At 39.2% G+C, this 19,611-nt stretch overlaps 1 protein-coding gene across 1 annotated transcript in view; it reads left to right on the top strand.

Annotated features, from left to right (window-relative positions):
* Nucleotides 1-2,128: 2,128 nt before the first annotated feature.
* LOC306883984 (leucine-rich repeat-containing protein 1-like) overlaps nt 2,129-19,611 on the top strand; it is a 40,831-nt gene continuing 23,348 nt past the window's right edge. Inside the window, exons 1-4 of the mRNA XM_079439568.1 lie at nt 2,129-2,692; nt 13,499-13,616; nt 15,631-15,709; nt 16,815-16,904. Coding sequence (XP_079295694.1) covers nt 2,534-2,692; nt 13,499-13,616; nt 15,631-15,709; nt 16,815-16,904 — 446 coding nt within the window. The 5' untranslated portion in view covers nt 2,129-2,533. The remainder of the gene's footprint in view (nt 2,693-13,498; nt 13,617-15,630; nt 15,710-16,814; nt 16,905-19,611) is intronic.

Genomic DNA, 19,611 nt, shown 5'->3' with positions numbered 1-19,611 from the left:
CAGCACAGGACACAGATAATAATAATAATAATATACAAATAGGCAATGTACGAAGCAGCAAAAACGCAATATATAATATAGACAACTATGTATGTACAGGTCAAGTATGTGCAAATTAGAAATGAGAAAATAAAAATAGAATAAGTGAGTGTGGTGAATGGATAATGTATTAGTTGTGTGTTCCACGTTTATTGTTGAGTGTTCATGAGATGGATTGCCTGAGGGAAGAAACTGTTCCTGTGTCTGGTCGTTCTGGTGCTCAGAGCTCTGTAGCGTCGACCAGACGTAACAGTTCAAAGAGGGAGTGTGCTGGATGTGAGGGGTCCAGAGTGATTTTACCAGCCCTTTTGCTCACTCTGGATGAGTACAGTTCTTGGAGAGTGGGGATGGTTGTACCAGTGATTCGCTCAGCAGTCTGGACTACCCTCCGTAGTCTTCTGAGGTCAGATTTGGTAGCTGAGCTGAACCAGACAGTTATTGAGGTGCAGAGGATGGATTCAATGATGGCAGAGTAGAACTGTTTCAGTAAGTCCTGTGGCAGATTGAACTTCCTCAGCTGGTGAAGAAAGTACAACCTCTGCTGGGCCTTCCTGACAATGGAGTCAATGTGAATATCCCACTTCAGGTCCTGAGAGATGGTGGTGCCCAGGAATCTGAATGACTCCACTGCAGTCACGGTGCTGTTCATGATGGTAAGTGGGGGGAGAGCAGGGGGGTTTCTCCTGAAGTCCACGATCATCTCCACAGTTTTGAGCATGTTAAGCTCCAGGTTGTTAAGACTGCACCAGACAGCCAGCTCCTTAACCTCCTGTCTGTAAGCAGACTCGTCACTGTCCTGGATGAGGCCGATCAGTGTGGTGTCGTCTGCAAACTTCAGGAGCTTGACAGAGGGATCTTTAGAGGTGCAGTCGTTGGTGTAGAGTGAAAAGAGCAGTGGGAAGAGAACGCAGCCCTGAGGAGCTCCAGTGCTGATGGTACGAGTGCTGGATGTGAATTTGCCAAGCTTTACTAACTGCTGTCTGTCTGTCAGGAAGCTGTTGATCCACTGACAGACGGAGGTGGGGACAGGGAGCTGGGTTAGTTTATTCTGAAGGGTTTCCGTGATGATGGTGTTAAAAGCAGAGCTGAAGTCCACAAACAGGATCCTCACATAAGTCCCTGGTCTGTCCAGATACTGCAGGATGAAGTGCAGTCCCATGTTGACTGCATCATCCACAGACCTGTTTGCTCTGTAGGCGAACTGCAGGGGGTCCAGTAAGGGTCCAGTGATATCCTTCAGATAAGCCAAAACCAGTCTTTCAAATGATTTCATGGCCACAGATGTTAGAGCCACATGTCTGTAGTCATTAAGTCCAGTAATTTTGTGTTTCTTTGGGACGGGGATGATGGTGGAGCGTTTGAAGCATGAGGGGACTTCACACAGCTCCAGTGATCTGTTGAAGATCTGTGAGAAGATGGGGGCCAGCTGGTCAGCACAGGATTTCAGACACGCTGGTGACACACCGTCTGGGCCTGGTGCTTTCCTTCTTTTAATAATAATCACTTTGAAAAACGTAAAACAAATATTATGTAATTAAATAAGAAATATTACAATAAATTTTGGTTGATAATCAAATAAACAGATTTGTGACTGGCCATCTTAAATATAATGACATTCTGAAGATTTCCTTGCACAAATCATACTGGATAACATGGATTGTCATATTTATTGATAGATGGACAGATAGATATGATGGATGACAGATATGAAACAGAATAAACCTGTTGAATGTCACATTACTACTCAAGAGCAACAAGGTTTGTTAGGGGAAGTGTAGTTTATGTGATTCAGTGTGAGAGAGAGGGAGGGAGAGGGGGAGAGAGAGGGAGGGGGAGAGGGGGAGGGGGAGAGGGAGAGGGAGGGGGAGAGGGGGAGAGAGGGGGAGAGGGGGGGCGTGAGAGGGAGGGAGAGAGAGAGAGGGAGGGAGAGAGAGAGGGAGGGGGAGAGAGAGAGAGGGAGGGGGAGAGAGAGAGAGGGAGGGAGAGAGAGGGAGGGAGGGAGAGAGAGGGAGGGAGAGAGAGGGAGGGAGGGAGAGAGAGGGAGGGAGAGGGAGGGAGAGAAAGAAAGGGAGGAGCAGCTGGGATTCGTGACGTCAGTCTGGAATGAGGGAGTGAATGTTCCGGGTCAGAAACTGGTCCAAGAGGAAATAAACTCCGGGATAAGAAACACGCTAAATAAACGCCACTAAACAGACATGTAACCGCTTACAAAGAGCGATACGGCACACTTCCCAGCCTCTCAGTAAAGATGTCGCGAGAAAGGTGAAAAAGCGGAAAGAAAACTCCCGGGATCAAAGCAGAAGTGGAGCGCGACGTTTTTATTCCATGTTTCAGCGCGCGATACATTCGCGTCGGAGATCGATACATTTGAATGCGACACTAGTTGCGCTCTTCCTAGTTCCTAGTTTCTCCAACTTGTTTGTTTGAGTTTTGATTGCTGTGGCAACTTTTCCAGCAGTACGGATTTATCTAGGGCTAGGATCACCATCCCGTGATGTTTAACTGTATCCCCCTGTGGCGGTGCAACCGTCACATTGAGTCGGTCGATAAGCGCCACTGCTCGCTGCTCTTCGTCCCGGATGAGATCTACCGCTACAGAGCGAGTCTGGAAGAGCTTTTACTGGACGCCAACCAGCTCCGGGATTTGCCCAAGGTAAGAAGACGCCAGCCTGTCCTGGGACCATTGTTGCTAGAAAAGACTGTTGACTAATGGATGAAAGAGAAGCGTTTGTGGGCCGCGTCTCAAAAGCTAAAGCCGTCTGCTTGTGCAGCATTGCGCTCCGAGTCAGCAGGTGAGCCGAGAGACGATCAACAGTTTGGCTCGCATGCCCGGTCAGCAGCAGTTTTGAGCATCATTGAGGCCTCGCAGGCGCGTTGGAAGGCATTCAGCATTTTTAGGTGTCATAGACATATATTCTTCTGAGTCAGCAGCAGTTTTGGCCGTCGTAACCACAATAAGGCAGTCAGTATTGTTATGCATACTCCCAGTCAGCAGCATTTTTGGGTATATAGGTGATAGGCATGATCAGATTTCACAGCGTTGTAGAATAGTTTAATGCAGCCAAATTATTAATCGCTTCCAAAATAAGTTTTTGTTTACATAAAATATGTGTGCACTGTGTATATTTATTAAGCAAATATAAATGCACACACACGCATGTTGTTTATATATTACAAATATTTATATAATGCCAATTATATGAATATAAATATATAGTCTGCGTGTATATGCATGTACATATTCTCAAATTGTATACTGTGTTTGTGTATAGTATACATAATAAATATACACAGTACACAGCACTTTGTATATTATGTATAGAAATAATCTATATATTGTTTGTGCAGATTGTTGATTGAGGAATTTTAATCTTTATCCATGGATGTTGTATGTTTGAATATTTGATCATGTGATATTGTTGAAACCTTGGCACTTTATGATGATTGTTTGATAAGAGGAATGTGTTGCATTAGTGTTTGATGATTTAGATTAGTAACTGATGTCGATGTTGCTGTTATTCCTTCTTTATAGTAACCACACCTTGACCCACATGTCAATAAAGTGATTAATGGAACTTTGTGCATTCTCATCGATACAGAGATTATAATTTTGCCCAGCTTCCATGAAACTTCAAAACACACACATTATGTGTGTAACAAAAACCTTTATTTTGGATGTGATTAGCCGCGATTAATCGTTTGACGGCAGTCAGAATCATTTTTGGACTTCGTAGGCTCAGCTGTACAGAAACACTCTTATGATGCCAAAATGCCGTGTTGTATGAGCCTTTGATGCATTCTAGTTAGGTAGCGCACTAGGATTTGAAACGCAACCGCTGTCATTGTGCAGACAGCAGAGAACACTAGAACTCAGCAAAATGTGGTTGAGAAAAACATTGTGACGGTGGCAGGAACCAGTAAGCTCTCGCTCCATTACACAATGCTGTTATAAAGAAATGATCCATGAACTAAACACTTAATCCTAGGTGATCCAGAATAACTTCTAATAATACTGACGAATGCGTCCTGCATTAGTATACAATATGACATGAATGCTTTTGTCAAAATTGTAGAAGTGACGATTTCTAACTGCAGTGCTTTGTGCAACTGGAAAGCTCCACTTTTGCCTTTCAGTGACCCTTCAGAGCGCAGACCCATGCGTGAAGCAGTAGAGAGAGCACCTTCAGGAGAGCGTCTGATCGGTGGAGAGGACTAGCTGGGAACATTTCAGGCTAATGCTGATTTAACCGTGATGCTTTACTGACACACAGGACAACTTCCTCTACCTCTCGCTGCAGTGCATCAATTTAAAAAGCCTTTTCCATTTCCTTGTGTAATCTTTACCACAAATACATAGAAGAACTCTCTCAGAACAGAGCAGTGGAGGGCTTTCATCACTCTGTCTGTGAGTTTGTAAAGAGCACACGTTTGCTTTGCTCCCCATGCGTGTGCAGCAGTAAATCCTGCATGCGGTGCTGATAGACTGACCGGCAGCACTGCTTGCAGCGATACTTTGGCATGTAATGAATTCAATCTTCCAGATGAATGATAGATTACAGTGCTGTGCCAACAACTGCAGCGCACTAAAACATTCAAGACCATTATATCTTTTATTTACCTATTTGAGCTAATATGTGTGGGATAATCCTATATTTTGGAGAATTGCAGGGTTTTTTAATGAAAAGTGTCTTTGAAATGAAATGGCAAGTCCTTGAGCAGGTTTCGTCCTTAAACTTAAATGCAAGACTAAGTCAGGTGTGACCATTATAAATGCTCTTTCACACAAGAAGCTGAAGGAAAACAAGGAAATAGAGCAGAACAAAGCAACTTTTCCAGCTCATAGTTATACTATTTGATCAATTTTGTGAATAGCTACTGTGGAGAGGATGAATATTATATTCATAATTAAAAATCCTTCAGAAAATAAAACTTGTTTCGAGTAAGTTTTTTTTCCCTGAGAAATGCATATCAAAAAGGATAACATGTCAAAGTTTTTTCATCCTGTTAATAGTATTGGTCTCCACAGTTATTGTATAAATCTTTGCTGGGATAAAAATAAGTTGAAGCTGTGTTTTATTACAGACATGTGGAAACACGAAACGCCAGTAAATTGGCCACGTATCAGGCTTTCTCTTTAAGGGCTGAGTGGTTGAACGGAGTGCATTCCGGTTTTTAACCATTTATTGTAAGAAGCTGTGTTAACTATCCAATTCAGTTATTCGTGTCGGAGCATGTTCATCTTGATTTTCAGTAGCTTAGAAATCTATTGTCCAGTTAATACTTTTAATACAGTATAGTGCTGCACAGTTCGTGGAAATTCTGTCTACATTAACTGGCTTTCATGTTGTTCACAAAAGGAGGATTTTGAATAATGTTCTGGCCGCTCTTTTTCGTGCATAAAATAAATGAAGCTGCGCAAGAAGATTTTAGACACCGTGAAAGCATCATAAAAAGTAGTCCACACAATGCATGTTCTCTAAAGGCGCACTATTGGTTTGTATGAGGAACAGTGATAAAAGTAGAGATTGGGGTGGGCGATATCTGATCACATTCCTCTTTGTTGTTTTTTTAGACAATTTTGCAAGATATGAGCAGTACAGCAAAACTAATTTCCTCATTTAAAAAATAAAGCCCTTCAAGGTAACAAAACGTAAAAGAATGGCGTATCATTTAGGCCAACACGTTTTCAGCAGTATCCAATCGGTTAACGAAGCATTCATTTCAGAGTTGGATCTTTATTATAAATCATTTGGTCTACTTCACCAAAGTTATGACTCAATGGCTTGGTCATTTGTGGTCAACAGCTCATTGGAGAGGGAGATAATCAGTGAATACGTTTTTGAAGCTTGAAACCATGCACCTCAGTGTGTTTGTGTATATTTTTGACCAGAACAAAACATCTGATTGCTCTGAATTCCTGTAAAATGTGCTGCTTGACATCTTCGTTTGTGGTCTCCAGACTCCTGCTGTTTGTTTGGTAAAGTCAGTGAAGTAGGGCATTTGTTTTGAGAGCAAGCAGAGCAACCATTAGGATTCTCTAGCATAACTACAGTCTCTGGAGACAAATATAAACCTCTCAGAAGTGTATACTGAGAGCTAAATTAGTTAATGATTGGACTTTTCACTCTCCTCCGTACCGTTTGAGCCCAATGTGACCGCGGGGCATATAGTCAAGTGCCCATATCCAAGCCAAGCGCGTGAGAAGAAGGGGAAAACACGCATCTTAAAGACTGTTTCTTGTTGGTTTGTATGTGGAAGCTCTTATCGTGGAGATTTCCTGCAATCTCAGACTTCTTGTTTGGCCTAAAATGCGAGGAATGCTGTGAGGAGAGCTAATCGTGACGAAAGATGTGTGTGAGGGCACCAGAGTCAGATGCAGCGTACTAGTCTGCGTCACTAGTCTGCTTTGCCTTTCAGTGTTATTTGCTGGCTGAAGGGTGGAGGAGGGGTGCTTCATTATCAGGAAGAACAGGTTCAGTGTTCCTCCTCAGCGATGTGTCCGCCCGATAACACACCAATACCGTTTGATGGGTTTGTCCTCTATAGATTGCTGTCATCCATCACCTTTTATAAACTCTAGCAGGCAAGTATTGAGATGAGTGCGGTGTGAACTTCCGAGTCTATTGTGTGCTATACCTGTTGCAGTCTGGGAGGTTTCTGTGTCTATTGTCTAGACTATTTTCTCTTCCTGTGCAGCACTAATGTTTTGATTACAGAGTGAGAAGAGAGACTGAAAACAAGAAGAGCAGCATTTCTATTCTTCTCTTTCTGATAATGGCCTGTTTGTTATTCTGGTGTAGATTTCACATTATTTAATTTCATTCATAACTTGACCAGTTGTGTTCCTGAAGGTCAGTGTGGGAGGTCAAGTGCAGTTGAGTAGTTCAGAGTGGGGGTTATGAGGCCCAATGCTATGTGCAAAACGCTGACAGAATCCTGTCATAAAAATATATTTTATTGGAGTGTCATGGAATTTGGCCATATTTAACCGTCTACTACACATGCTGAAGCAATTCATCTTTAAATTGTCAATGTTTTATGCCTTCATTTGATTATCACTGTTACGATAGATTCAACAGACAGCACAGAAAAAAAAGAAAGAGGGCCCTGTTAATGTAAAAATGTTAAATTGGTTAAAAGTTTTAATAATTCAATTGATTAGACATGATTATAAAATGTATTTAAACAATTAAATAATAATTCTGAAAAATTTAAATGTAAAGCACAGTATTTGAGAGGGAAAAAAACTGTTGTTATAAGTTTAATGATATCAACTAATTAATGTTTTTTGATTATTAAATCACAAAAACTTCCAAAAAAAATGAAAACAGAAAAAATGGAATTTGGGGAATTTTTTTAAATAAATCTATTAAAATTTATTTATTTATTTTCAGTATTGGAGCATGCCTGTGTCCATGTACACAAATGTCAGATTAGCATTATTGTGCTGATTCTATGGTTATGTTTTATTATTACCATACAATAACACAAAACCAGCACCCTCATAAGACTCGCTGACCAATCAATCAGAGGAACACTGTCTCTGTTGTTGTTGTTTTGCCATAATTATCTTAATAAGCGTGCACTGAAATGTTCAAACCTGCGCTCTTGTGCTGTTTGACAGGAAGAGCCAGTCCTGTGTGTTCATGTCCTCTCTAAAGCTGGTGTGTACAGTGATTGAGCAAACCGCTCTCTCATGAGTTCAACTGAGTAGGGGTCTGCTGCGATTAATATCATAATTGTCGTTTTAACGATGTGCAATTTGATAATATGGAGTATTTTGCAAAAACTAAACGAAACACCTACGGAGTGCACGTGGTAATGAAGCGTGTTCAACAGTGCACGTGCGCTTTTAGAGTGTGTTCTTTCACTGCATTATTACAAATTATACAAACAGTTCAATAAACAATAAGTTAATATTAAGAGACTTGCGTTTTAGACACCATATTGCCTGTTTTTGCTCCATTTCGCCGACAAAAAATAATTCTAAACCGCTACAGCACTGTTCTGCGTCTCTGAGTAACGTGACGGTGCTTCGTTCCTGAATGAATCAACCGTTAAATGATTCGGTTCAGTCGCATTATGACTCACTTATTACCAGTGACTTTCTGCCACCTACTGGCGGCTTTAATTTCACATTTAAAGTCTATTTTCATTTTTAAAATAATTTTAAATATCAGTATTCAATGTTTTGTTTAAAATATCACAACATTATGTGTTTGTAACTGGTTAAAGCACTCCATGTCCCTCTGAGTTGCATTAAATAGTGTGTAAATGCATCTAAATGCCACTTCACTTTAAATAAAGGTGACTTGACTTCAGATGCAACTTCTGCAAAGATTAATTTTAATGATACTGGTTTCATTTGCTTGGTAACAGCCTAAATGTGTATTATCTTAATTGACTGATTAAATGTAATACTTTGACTCAAAAGATGTACACTTTTAGAAAAAAATGGCTTTACTAAAGGTAGAAATCAATTTAAACTTAAATGAAAAGATTAATTTATCACTGATGTGAACTGGGCACACAGAATATGAAGAATATCAAAAACTACAGCTGTCCACCGTAGTCAGATATCAGCACAATAACATACTCCGCAAAATATCGTCTAATTATCATCATCGAAAAAAACATTGAGATTTTTTTTTTTTTAATATCGCACACCCCTAACTGTAAGGTACAAAGCTTTTTCCTTTTTGTATTTCATGACAGATAGAAAATAATACATATCAGGACTGGAATTTGGAACAACATGAGTGAGATTTAATACACACACGCACATGTCTTTTTCCCTTTTTTTTTGTTTTTGAGTGAACAATTTCTTTAAATCCCATTATTTAATTTGAACTGTGCATGCTAGTGGAGGAATATAAAATTATGGCAGCGGCTATTTGCATTGGATTCTATTGACACTGTTAAAATAGCAAGATTTTCTGCTGTTTATACTACTTTTTGCAAATAGTGGCAATTATCAGCACCTCAGTATTGTAGTAAAAAACACAGTATGCAATAATAACATATTGAGTGTAAATGATAGTTTTAATTCAGATTATTAAATGGATGCCACCTTATTGATACAATAAAGCCCTCCCTACACCTACCCTAACCCTACCCGATACTCTTATTTTCAACTTTTTGATTATTTCCTTCATTTTTATGGAAAATAAATGCCTTTCTGATGCAATATGAGATTTGAAAAGGGAGAAAAAAAGTTTGGCAAAAGGCAGGATTGAACTCGGGTTGATCGCATCAAAAATCATGCGCCTTACCATCTACACTGCTGAAATTGATGCTGAATTATCGTCTTTTTTTAGTGTTGGCTAACCCAATCACACGTTAGTGGGCGGAGTTAGTGTAAATAGCCTTTGCCAACAAGGCGGACTATTTGCACTTGGTGTAAATAGACACTCGGGAAAGTTATTTGCATACAATTTTTTTCACCATGATGTCCAAAATCGCTCCTCTTTGTTGTGGCTTCTTCTGCAAGTTACCATGAAGGTCTTCAGATGATTTTGCAAACATTTGTTTGAAAAGCTGTGTGAAATGCAATGCATTATTCATTTTTTGCATGGAACTCAAAGAGCAGCCACACAGTTTTTGAAGTCAGCTTCACACCATTCTCTGCTGGCTGTCTAACAGAGTTTTAAAGTTTGTTTCGCAATTTTTCCTCTTCAGTCTTAGCTTAGTTGGTGGTGGATGGATTTTTCTGTCAGAAGAATTCTATAGATGTCATGTATGGAGATTAAAGCCCTTTTCGGACGGTATGGCCCTCCAGGAACTGAGTTTGAGACCAGTGCTGTAGGCATAGCTGATTTTGACAGGGTAAAAACGGCATTGTTTCACACTACCACTGAGAATTTTTAACCAAAATATGTTACACACTTTTCATTAAGATCCTAAAGAATCATATCAACTTGTGGAAAATGAGCATCTAATGACCCTTTTAAAACCAAAGACACTCTGTCTACATTACAAAAACTGGTAAAACATGAAAAATATTATAACAGTGAAATTCCTAGTAATTCCATTGATTCCAAATTGTAATAGCCTATTTTCTCTCTTAAAAAAACACTTAAAAAGTGCACTCATTCACCGATCACAAACAATATAGTCCAGATCTCATGACAGAACACAGACCGGCTGAGTGACTTTCATTTAGATCGTTAAACTCTTGCTCGTTTGTCGGTTGTTTTCAGATCATTGTTGGCGGTGCTTCCGCAGTGAGGAGCGTACGTGGCATGCCAGCCAATCAGTATCCAGTGTTCAGACACACAACGTGTTAACTTAATTAGTTATGAAAAAATAATGCAATTAAAATATTTTAAGGCAGTTAAGACACTGGCCTTGCCCCCAGACCTGTATGTCATCTTACATTGCATACAGTCATGGCCAAAAATATCGGCACCCTTGGTAAATATGACCAAAGAAGGCGGTGAAAATGAATCTGCATTGTTAATCCTTTTTATCTTTTATTTAAAAAATTCACAAAAATCTAACCTTTCATTGGATAATTAGAATTTAAAATGAGGGGGAAATGCCATTATGATATAATTGCATATATTGCCGATATTTATGGCCATGACTGTATATAGTTGACTGCTCACAAATATGATGCAGGGCAACAACTTCATATGCAGTTATGCCCTAAAATTCAAGATATTGGTGCAAAAATGCCCCTGTATGCCTCATTTATATCATATGATATCACCCGAGCAGGGAGAGCAGTATTACACGAGTGTTGTTTGTCCCGAATATCACAAGTTTAAATGTGATTTAATTTTTGATCCATTTTGCTGAGAACATATCTATAAAGCCACAGCAGAATTGTTGCACGTCTCTGAGCATCACAGCGGTGTTTAGTTTCTGAATGAATCTGCCTTTTGAACAAATTGTGTGAACCAATGACTCAAAGACCCATTCATAAAGAGAGCCATTTAGTTCATTCCTGAATGAATCAGCCATTTGAATGAATCGAATGAAGACATTTACCGCCACCTGCTGGCAGATTTAGTTTCTAATTTAGAGCATTATAAAAAAATAAAATAAATAATAAATCTTAAAACATTTAAGGGATAGTTCACCCAAACTATCAAGAGCTCCTGTTGATTAACATGAATGACAGACAGGAGGAATATGGCAGCTTCCCCTTTAAGACCGAACATTCAGATCCAATATACTATTACACATCTTTCCCAGCTGTTTAATTTCACTTTAGACCTAAATGACTGTGTTTACAGGGATACTTGCAGGCATTTTGACACATATAAGTATGTGTATTTAAATGTTTAAGGCCACAAAAATACTCATGCCATAAAGACAATAGTCCAAAATGTCTCCCTGTATATCGCCCACCCTAAAATTACTTTGCTTTCTCTCTCTTTGCGTGTGTGTGAAAGAAACACAGCGCTCTCAGCCAAGTGACGGTGAGTTGGGCACCTACGCATTAAAGTTTATTCAGGAGTCCTCAAATCTCGGTCCCTGTTCTGGACCCTGGCTTGGTCCCAACTGGACTGCAAGACATAATGATAACGGTAGACCATTTTACCGTTTCTAGTTTACAGTGAGTGGCAATGGAATTGTACACACCACGAGCACTCAGGGCCATTTATTATAATAATTATTGGGGCATTATCCTCTAATATTGTTATCTAGAGCCAAACGTGCTTTAGATGATTGAGGTGAACATGCAGCAGGTACAATATAAGCACTGCTGAGGAGATGCTGCAGGCATGGTGTTTGTTTGTCTCACTGCGCTGTTTTATGGGGTGCTTCAAATGCACTTTTTTCCTGGTGTCAGTCGTGGTGCCAGTGAGAGGTGGGAGGAACTGAACAAGTAGGTCAGGCAGATAGACATGAATAGCTGATTACATCACAGAGAGCCATACACTGAGCTGCTTTTGCCAGGCCACTGGACATTAGTAATTACTAACCTAATAAACTAGTTTAGTTTTTTCTGTGTGAATTGATTGTGGAATATCTGGATGTGGTTCTGTTTGTAGCCAGTTTTTGTGGGGTGCTTCTTGTATGTCTTGTGCTTGTAGACCAACACATCAATAATACTCAAATGTGAGTCAGTAGAGCATCAGAATTACCCATAATGCTCTCTAAACGCCCTGTTGAATTGCATAGGCTATGTTTGAAATAGCATAATAGTGTACTATTCTTACTATCACTGCAGTATATACTGTACACAATTTTTGTATGCATGGAGTAACCCACTGCGTTGGCAAAATATGCATTATGCAACAAAGCGTATTGTATGGAATCCCACAATGCATTGCACTTGACTTGACTTGGCTTCTATGCAATATTGCATTCCAAATGAAAAATAATTAGGCCTATTTATTTCCATGTTGATGAGAGAAAGTATCATGATCGTGTGACAACAATGACAACTTGTTACCTTTTATTATTTAAAAAAGAAAAGGTTTGTATACTGCAAAATATTCGTTATATAATAATCTAGTGTTCCATCTTGAACTGTTTTCATTCAAAGACATGAATTAGCGTATTGCATTGCATAAAACATTTGCAAATAAAGCACATTTTTCAGTTCCATCCCACATAATAAATGACTTGTGCCTCAGAAGAATTCGGGAGTTAATTCTCTGAACAATTCAGTGAGGGAATTATACCAAATCATTTTGATCCCAGACGTTGGCATTTCTGAATGACTAAAATGGTATTTTAGATGCACAATGAGATTGGTCTGCTTGTTAGGCGAGTTATCAAGTTACATGATCTACCAGGGCTTCACGATAATGGTTAAATGGTTAATCACAATTATTATACTCCAAAAATATAAGTCAAGAGAGTGTCAGCATACATGGATTGCTCACAGATTTAATCATGTGAAAGAAAACAGACTGGCTGTTTTACACTTTTACTGGAGTAAAAAAACTAAACTTCTGCTTACAGGTTTGTCGGCATTTTCAGCTCATCTGTGCTTTTTATGTAATATGAAGATGCACATGGTTGCCAGGTTGGGAAGACTGATTAAACAACTGGTAGCAAATGTATAGATTTAGGAGAAACGTTCTGACTGGGGGGGGATTTATGTTGTTTAATATAAAATGAAATGGTTTAGGATAAATAACCAGTGGGTGAATATCACAGATGCAAATTTAATAATTCAAGAGAAGCTAATATTTTTGGGTTGCGTTGAGTGCATAAGGTATTTTTACGCACATTTTATAATGTAAGCCGCATTTTGTCATTTCCATCCAGCATTTATTTTTTTTATACGATATGCCAAAATAAATATAAAATAAATTTGATTATTTGATCATTTGATACTGAGCACTTTGTGTACACGTTTACTCTTTAATTTAAAAATCATATGTAATTACATTTATAATTTAATTTCTGTGATTTCATGTACAATTCCTAGTCCTGATTGTGCATGACTTTTTCAAACTGCAGTAGCAATTAATTGGTGTTTCTTGCTCTGTTGCAGCCATTTTTCAATTTGACTAAGCTGAGAAAACTTGGCCTAAGTGATAATGAGATCCAGCGGCTGCCGGGGGATATAGCCAACTTCATCCAGCTCGTAGAGCTAGACGTCTCTCGAAATGGTAAGAAGCCCTTTGCTTTATCAGACCACTGTTTAAGTACTGTACGTGTCTGTGAGAAACTTTGGCCTCCCGTGTCTCGCCCTTCCCACACGCTCCCAGCATACGCCCAGCGTATTTCTGCAGCTGGGTTTCTGTGCTCAGCAATTACGCACAACCTTTCAGCAACATCCACAGTAATTCCCAGCCTGGATCGCAGCGTATCCACGCCCAAAATCCAGTTCTCGTTTCAGCTATTTTTACCATTTTTGATCAAGCGGCAGTTTTAAAACTAGACTTCATGGTTTGTGGTGTCTTGTGGTTTTAAATGACCTGCGTCTTTCTTAAAGATATATTTCAAGAAAAAATACAATTCTGCCCCTATTTACTCTCATGCATGTTTTTCTAAACCTGTATGACTTTATTTTTTCTGCTATACAGCATAGATGATATTTAGAGCTTTTTGCCCATGCATTTAAAGGGATAGTTCACCAAAAAATGAAAATTACTCGCCCTCATGTCGTTCCAAACCTGTAAGACCTTCGTAGACCGCAAGGATTTTACCACGATCAACGCACAGAAACGTGGCAAAGACATCGGTAAAATAGTCCATGTGACATCAGTGGTTCAACTGTAATTTTACAAAGCTACGAGAATACTTTTTGTGTGCAAAGAAAACAATAATAACATAATTAAGCAATTCTTCTTCTCGAGATGCGTTGGAGAGTACCCCAGACGTAATCGATGTAATCAGCGTTGTTCATTCAGCATGCGTGTGATTTCTACTGAACGTAAACAACGCTGATTACATTGATTAAGTCCTGGGGTACTCTCCAAAAGACTCGGAGAGAAGAATTGCTGAATTAATTGTTATTTTTGTTTTCTTTGCGCACAAAGTATTCTCGTAGCTTTGTAAAATTACAGTTGAACCACTGATGTCACATGGACTATTTTACCGATGTCTTTCCTACGTTTCTGGGTCTGGGAACATTGCAGTTGTGTTGCTGTCTATGGAGGGTCAGAAAGCTCTCGAATTCCATCAAAAACATCATAATTTGTGTTCTGAAGACGAACGAAAGCCTTACGGGTTTGGAACGACATGAGGGTGAGAAATTAATGACAGAATTCATTCTATCGCTTTTAAAGTATGGTTTATGCTCTTTGTGTGTTTACACACTGTCTTGCTGTGGAGGTTCCTCCCTTATAATTGACATTGTATTGTAGTTGAACTCTGATCTCTCTTAGTTATAGCACCATTTTTATGGCCGGCATACAAATGATTGAAATAGTGGCTTTGTTCCAAACCCCAGTAAGCTACCTTGCTGTCTCTATAGGGGAATTGATTTTGAACATTAACTTAACTAAGACAAACCTACTGTGAGCTACGAGGTTGTTAATCAATGGTGTATGCTTTTGTTGAAACCATCAGCCAGCATTACCTCAACTCATTTTTAAACGAATCATGTTTCACAGTGGAATTCCTGGTGGAAAAACTACATTACCCAGAAATGTGTCAGCAATCAGAGACTTGTGATAAGGAAATTGTGGCAGAAGAACACTTAAGTGGCTCGACCACTCCAGTGAAGCGATGCAAATTTCCCTATGCTCTCAGAATATGTTAGACATCTTTAAAAGTCCCTGTGGTAAAACTGAACGGGATAAATACTTCTGGAACCAAGGCCTGAAAAAGTGGGTGAATAAACTGTCACACTCTATAGCACTCCTCCCTGGAAGGATACAAAACTCAGATGTAGAGTAAGATGGGAATTTCTTTTATTGATTTTAAAAGATTTTTTTAAAATGAGTTTCATTATTTAATAATTCTTGCATGTTTCAGGATGCATGCTGTGCGGATTTAAAATGTGGTCAAAGGAAGGCTGTTTCGGCATTTCTGCCTTAATGCTGGAAGTTGACCTGTAATTTCTTAAATGCTACGTATGGGCAGCTCTCTAGGTTTTGGTACAAAGCCATTGTTTTGAATATAGCAAGGGTTTTATTGTAAATCTGTTTCTTTTTTTTTTTTTTTTTTTTCCCACAGACATTATGGAACTCCCTGAAAGCATTTCATATTGTAAAACCCTCCAAGTAGCAGATTTTAGTGGAAATCCTTTGACAAGGTAATTGTGCATTTCAGCTTTTGTGTGATATTCTGATCCTGTATGATTGCTGACATGTTTTACAAAGCTCAATATGTGGTGTCAGTTCATGAAAAAATGCTGAAAAACAGTCAAATGTTTGCAAAAATACTGCAGTTTATTACAAGACTTTACGTTTTATTAATTAGTTTTGCTGTTGTTACCCTAATTGAATAAATAATTCTAGTTTCAGTAAGACTTTAGTGTAGAGTTGCTTATTAGCATGCCTATTATTAACATTTTGACTGTGCATTATTGCGCATGACCATATTCTATAACCCAAATCCTATCCAATACCTAAACTTAACAACTACCACACTAACAATTAGCACCGCATTAGGAGTCTGAGGAAAACGTCATAGACTGGTTTGTTAATATCGAGAATTGGTGCTTAAAATAAAGTGTGACCCTAGTTTCTAGTAGAATTCAAATTTAATCAACGAGACATTGCATCTGTGGTTAGTTGCATTTTTGTTAGTAGCTTGTAGTGAAGTTTACAATTTTTTTTTTTTTTTAAAGAAAAGCTTGTGTGTACTTTATCTGTTTTACATTCTGAGTAGACTGCAGTTGTAGAGTAGCTCCTCCAACACTTCTTCAGGTTGGTAATACTGATCTACAGTCATTTTTCTTTGTGCTTCTTGTGGCGTGTGCATTGAGGCTGGGTGGTTCTTTAAGTGAGTCTTAATTGCATGTCTAACACACCATAAATGCGTTGACGGCATCTCTGCGTTTTATTGACGATATCCTAATAGCTGTGTTGTGCTTGGCAGGTCATGCGTTATGCATTAGCACTGGATCCACTTTGGCCCAGTTTGCCAATTTGTTCCCCCATTTTGCTGGATATTATAATGCTTGACTGCTTCTGTATTCTCTGGTTATTTTGTAACAAACAACCATATGGTTTAGTTTACTGGCAGAACTTTCTTGTTAGCAATTGTTTTTTGTTCATTTTTTAAACTATAGTGAGTGATCATGTTTTGCTGGCGTGAGCATGTTCTGTTCAGAGCAGATGCACTTTATTCATTATTCTCTTCTGACAGTCCCTGAGTGAACTGTGACTTGTACGTTTGTTTTTGTTTTGTTTCAGATTGCCAGAAAGTTTTTCGGAATTACGGAGTTTAACATGCCTTTCCATCAATGACATTTCTTTACAAGCACTTCCAGACAACATTGGAAAGTAAGTGTTTTTTTTAATCTTTCAGCTGCAATCCAGTTTGTTTTTATGTACTCTCCTTTTTTTAGACCAGATAATCTGGCTCTTTGTTTGCAATATTTAGAGGGATATTTTTATGATATTAAGAGGGTTTGATCTGTGATGACATTCTCAGATGATTTCATGTGAAATTTGATCGCTGTTGGAAACTGATGTAGACAGTCAGACTTTGAGATGAACTGACTTCATTTGCTATATCCACCCTAGTTGTGGTGTCTTCCTTCTCTGTGTTGTAGGACACTAATCAGCATTTGAGGTGGTTACAGTAATAATTATCCCGTGACTTGATGCTATTGCTGATATGATATCAGCACTTCTTAAACTCTTAGTCTAATTTCAGAAAATTAATTTAACTTTTTCAAATTTTGTTAAAAGCATTTATCCTCGGGGATGTTTTGACATGTGCACTGAGACTGAGACAGTGGTTCTGTGGTTTAGTCTATCGGTGGGTGATTATGGATGTGATTTTCTTTCACTGATGAGTACTCCAGGACGACATATTAGCTGCTTTTCCACTGTCGGGCCAGTGCTTTAAACGGGCCAGGCAGGGCTAATAGTCTCGGACCCGTAGCACCGAGCCCAAAATCACGATGCGTTTCCACCGTCAGGCCAGAAGCTCCGCTGCGCTTCACTAAAACCCGCCCTTTACACGCCTCTCAGGAACAACGTCACGCAACCCATCATTTCACCAACAAAGAGAATCAGAAAAGTAATCAGAAATAATCACTGGAACTAGCGCGATCACAAAATGAACATGATAAAAGCCGTTTGTTTGCATGCTTTAAGGATTTAAATCCAAAAGCATTGATGTTTTACAATAAGTGATACATTGATCATAATGAATTAATTGATCAGGATTGAAAATTAGTCACACCGAAATAAAGCAGTATGAACTGTTCAGCTGTGATAGAGAATTGAGAAGCTGACGTCTGGTTTCTTTAAGCGGTCGTATTTACCATGTTTACTTATGGTAATGGCTAGCGTGCATAGTCTTTGGCAATGCTTATAAATATTTCTGCCTTGTATGGTGATCATTTTCCACATCGGATTTCAAACAGAAATTATTTCAAACACTCGCTGCTGTCTGAAAGTGAGTTTTGAGCTCAAATTATTTGAAAAGTCTTTAATGCTGGTGTTATAGCTATTAACTTTATGAAATGATCCGTGGTGCTGATGCTCTCCAGACGCTCAGAAACTCCGCCTTTGTTCATAACCACTCCTCTAGCCCCAGCTGGACCCTGGCCGTTGGCCCCCGAGGAAGCACCGACGAGGCATGATCAAGCCCCGGAAGTGACGGTGGAAACACGACTGGTCCTGGCACGCACTAGCACGCTCACCTTTGGCCCGACAGTGGAAACGCGGTTACCGTTTCCCACAAAACACCCCAGCATGCATGTGAGCGGCTGGGCCTGTTATTCCAGTGGATGTTCATATCACCTCTCACCATTGTCTCTGTAGTAACTTGGATTTCTTTCAGATTGAAATCTAGGAAACGTCTGGGTAACTTTAGTTTTTTTCTCCTCCGTTGTGCGATTCCACGGCTCTCTTCATTTCCTGTGTAATTTCCTCTATCTCACAGCTCAGTGGCAGTCTCTTCCAATCTGAACCGCCAGAAAGTGCCTAGAAAAAGAATGCAAATTCATTCATATGGCCAGGCTAGTCCTTGTATGACCAGTGAGTTGATTTTCTGTAGACGAGAATCAACTGTGAGACTTAAACATAAAACAGTGTTGTTTGCCACTAACCCTTACTAGTCGCATGGAAAAGACTTGTACTGCTGCTGGTGTGATAAACTGCTTACTGTATGTTGATGATGGGTGGTTGAATCACAAAAATGGTGAAACACTAAATATAAGCAAACACCAAAAATGTCTGCACATTTCTGCTCCAAAGCAACTTTTGTAAGTGTTTTTTTTTTTTTTTTTTTTTTTTTTGAGGGGGCTATCTAGCTAGCTCTCTATCTCATTTTTAAATGAAGGACTTTTGAGATTTTGGATACATTTGTGCTTGCCCTTAGCTCAAACACAAGCTCAATGCCTAAAGGTGGGAAAAAAAGGATTTCTTTTTTCTTATCAAAGGCTCAGTGAGGCTCCATGGAGAGGAGAGCGACAGAATGATTTGTGTTTCTCAGTGATCAGATATTTTGATAGAGATCAGTCTCGGAGTGATTATTACTGCCCTGTGATCTTGTAGCTGACTTCTCTCCTCATTGCCATCCTCTCAGTAATCATATACTATAGTCAGCTCAGTCACACACATGCATATCACTCACCTATATTGACAAACAAAAACACTAATGTGCACCGGCACTGTTTTTTCCCCTGACTGATGGCAGACAGTTGTTATTACTGCAGTATTCAAAGGCTTTAGTTTGTGGAATTGAAATACTCCATTCGCTACAGCCTCCAACAATAATCCTCTTTTATTTCTCTCCGTTTTCATTTCAGGAGACAAACCTGATTAATGTCTGTGTGACTTTAGCTGTCTCTATAGCCTTGAGCTCCAGGCGTTTGAAAGCATGTTGAACTCTTGTCTGTTCTCCGGGTTGATTAAATGTTTGTGGAGTTATAGTGACAAACAGTCCTCCAAGCTGTCCGTGTGACTGACTGAAGCGGTCACATAGCCACACATCACTTCTTTCATCTTAACTTTTTTCATTTTTGTTTTGAAT

Source organism: Barbus barbus (assembly GCF_936440315.1).
Source record: "Barbus barbus genome assembly, chromosome: 18".
NCBI classification, from domain to species: Eukaryota; Metazoa; Chordata; class Actinopteri; order Cypriniformes; family Cyprinidae; genus Barbus; species Barbus barbus.
The sequence above is the reverse complement of the archived record's forward strand: the minus strand, read 5'-3'. Positions and strand labels throughout refer to the sequence as shown.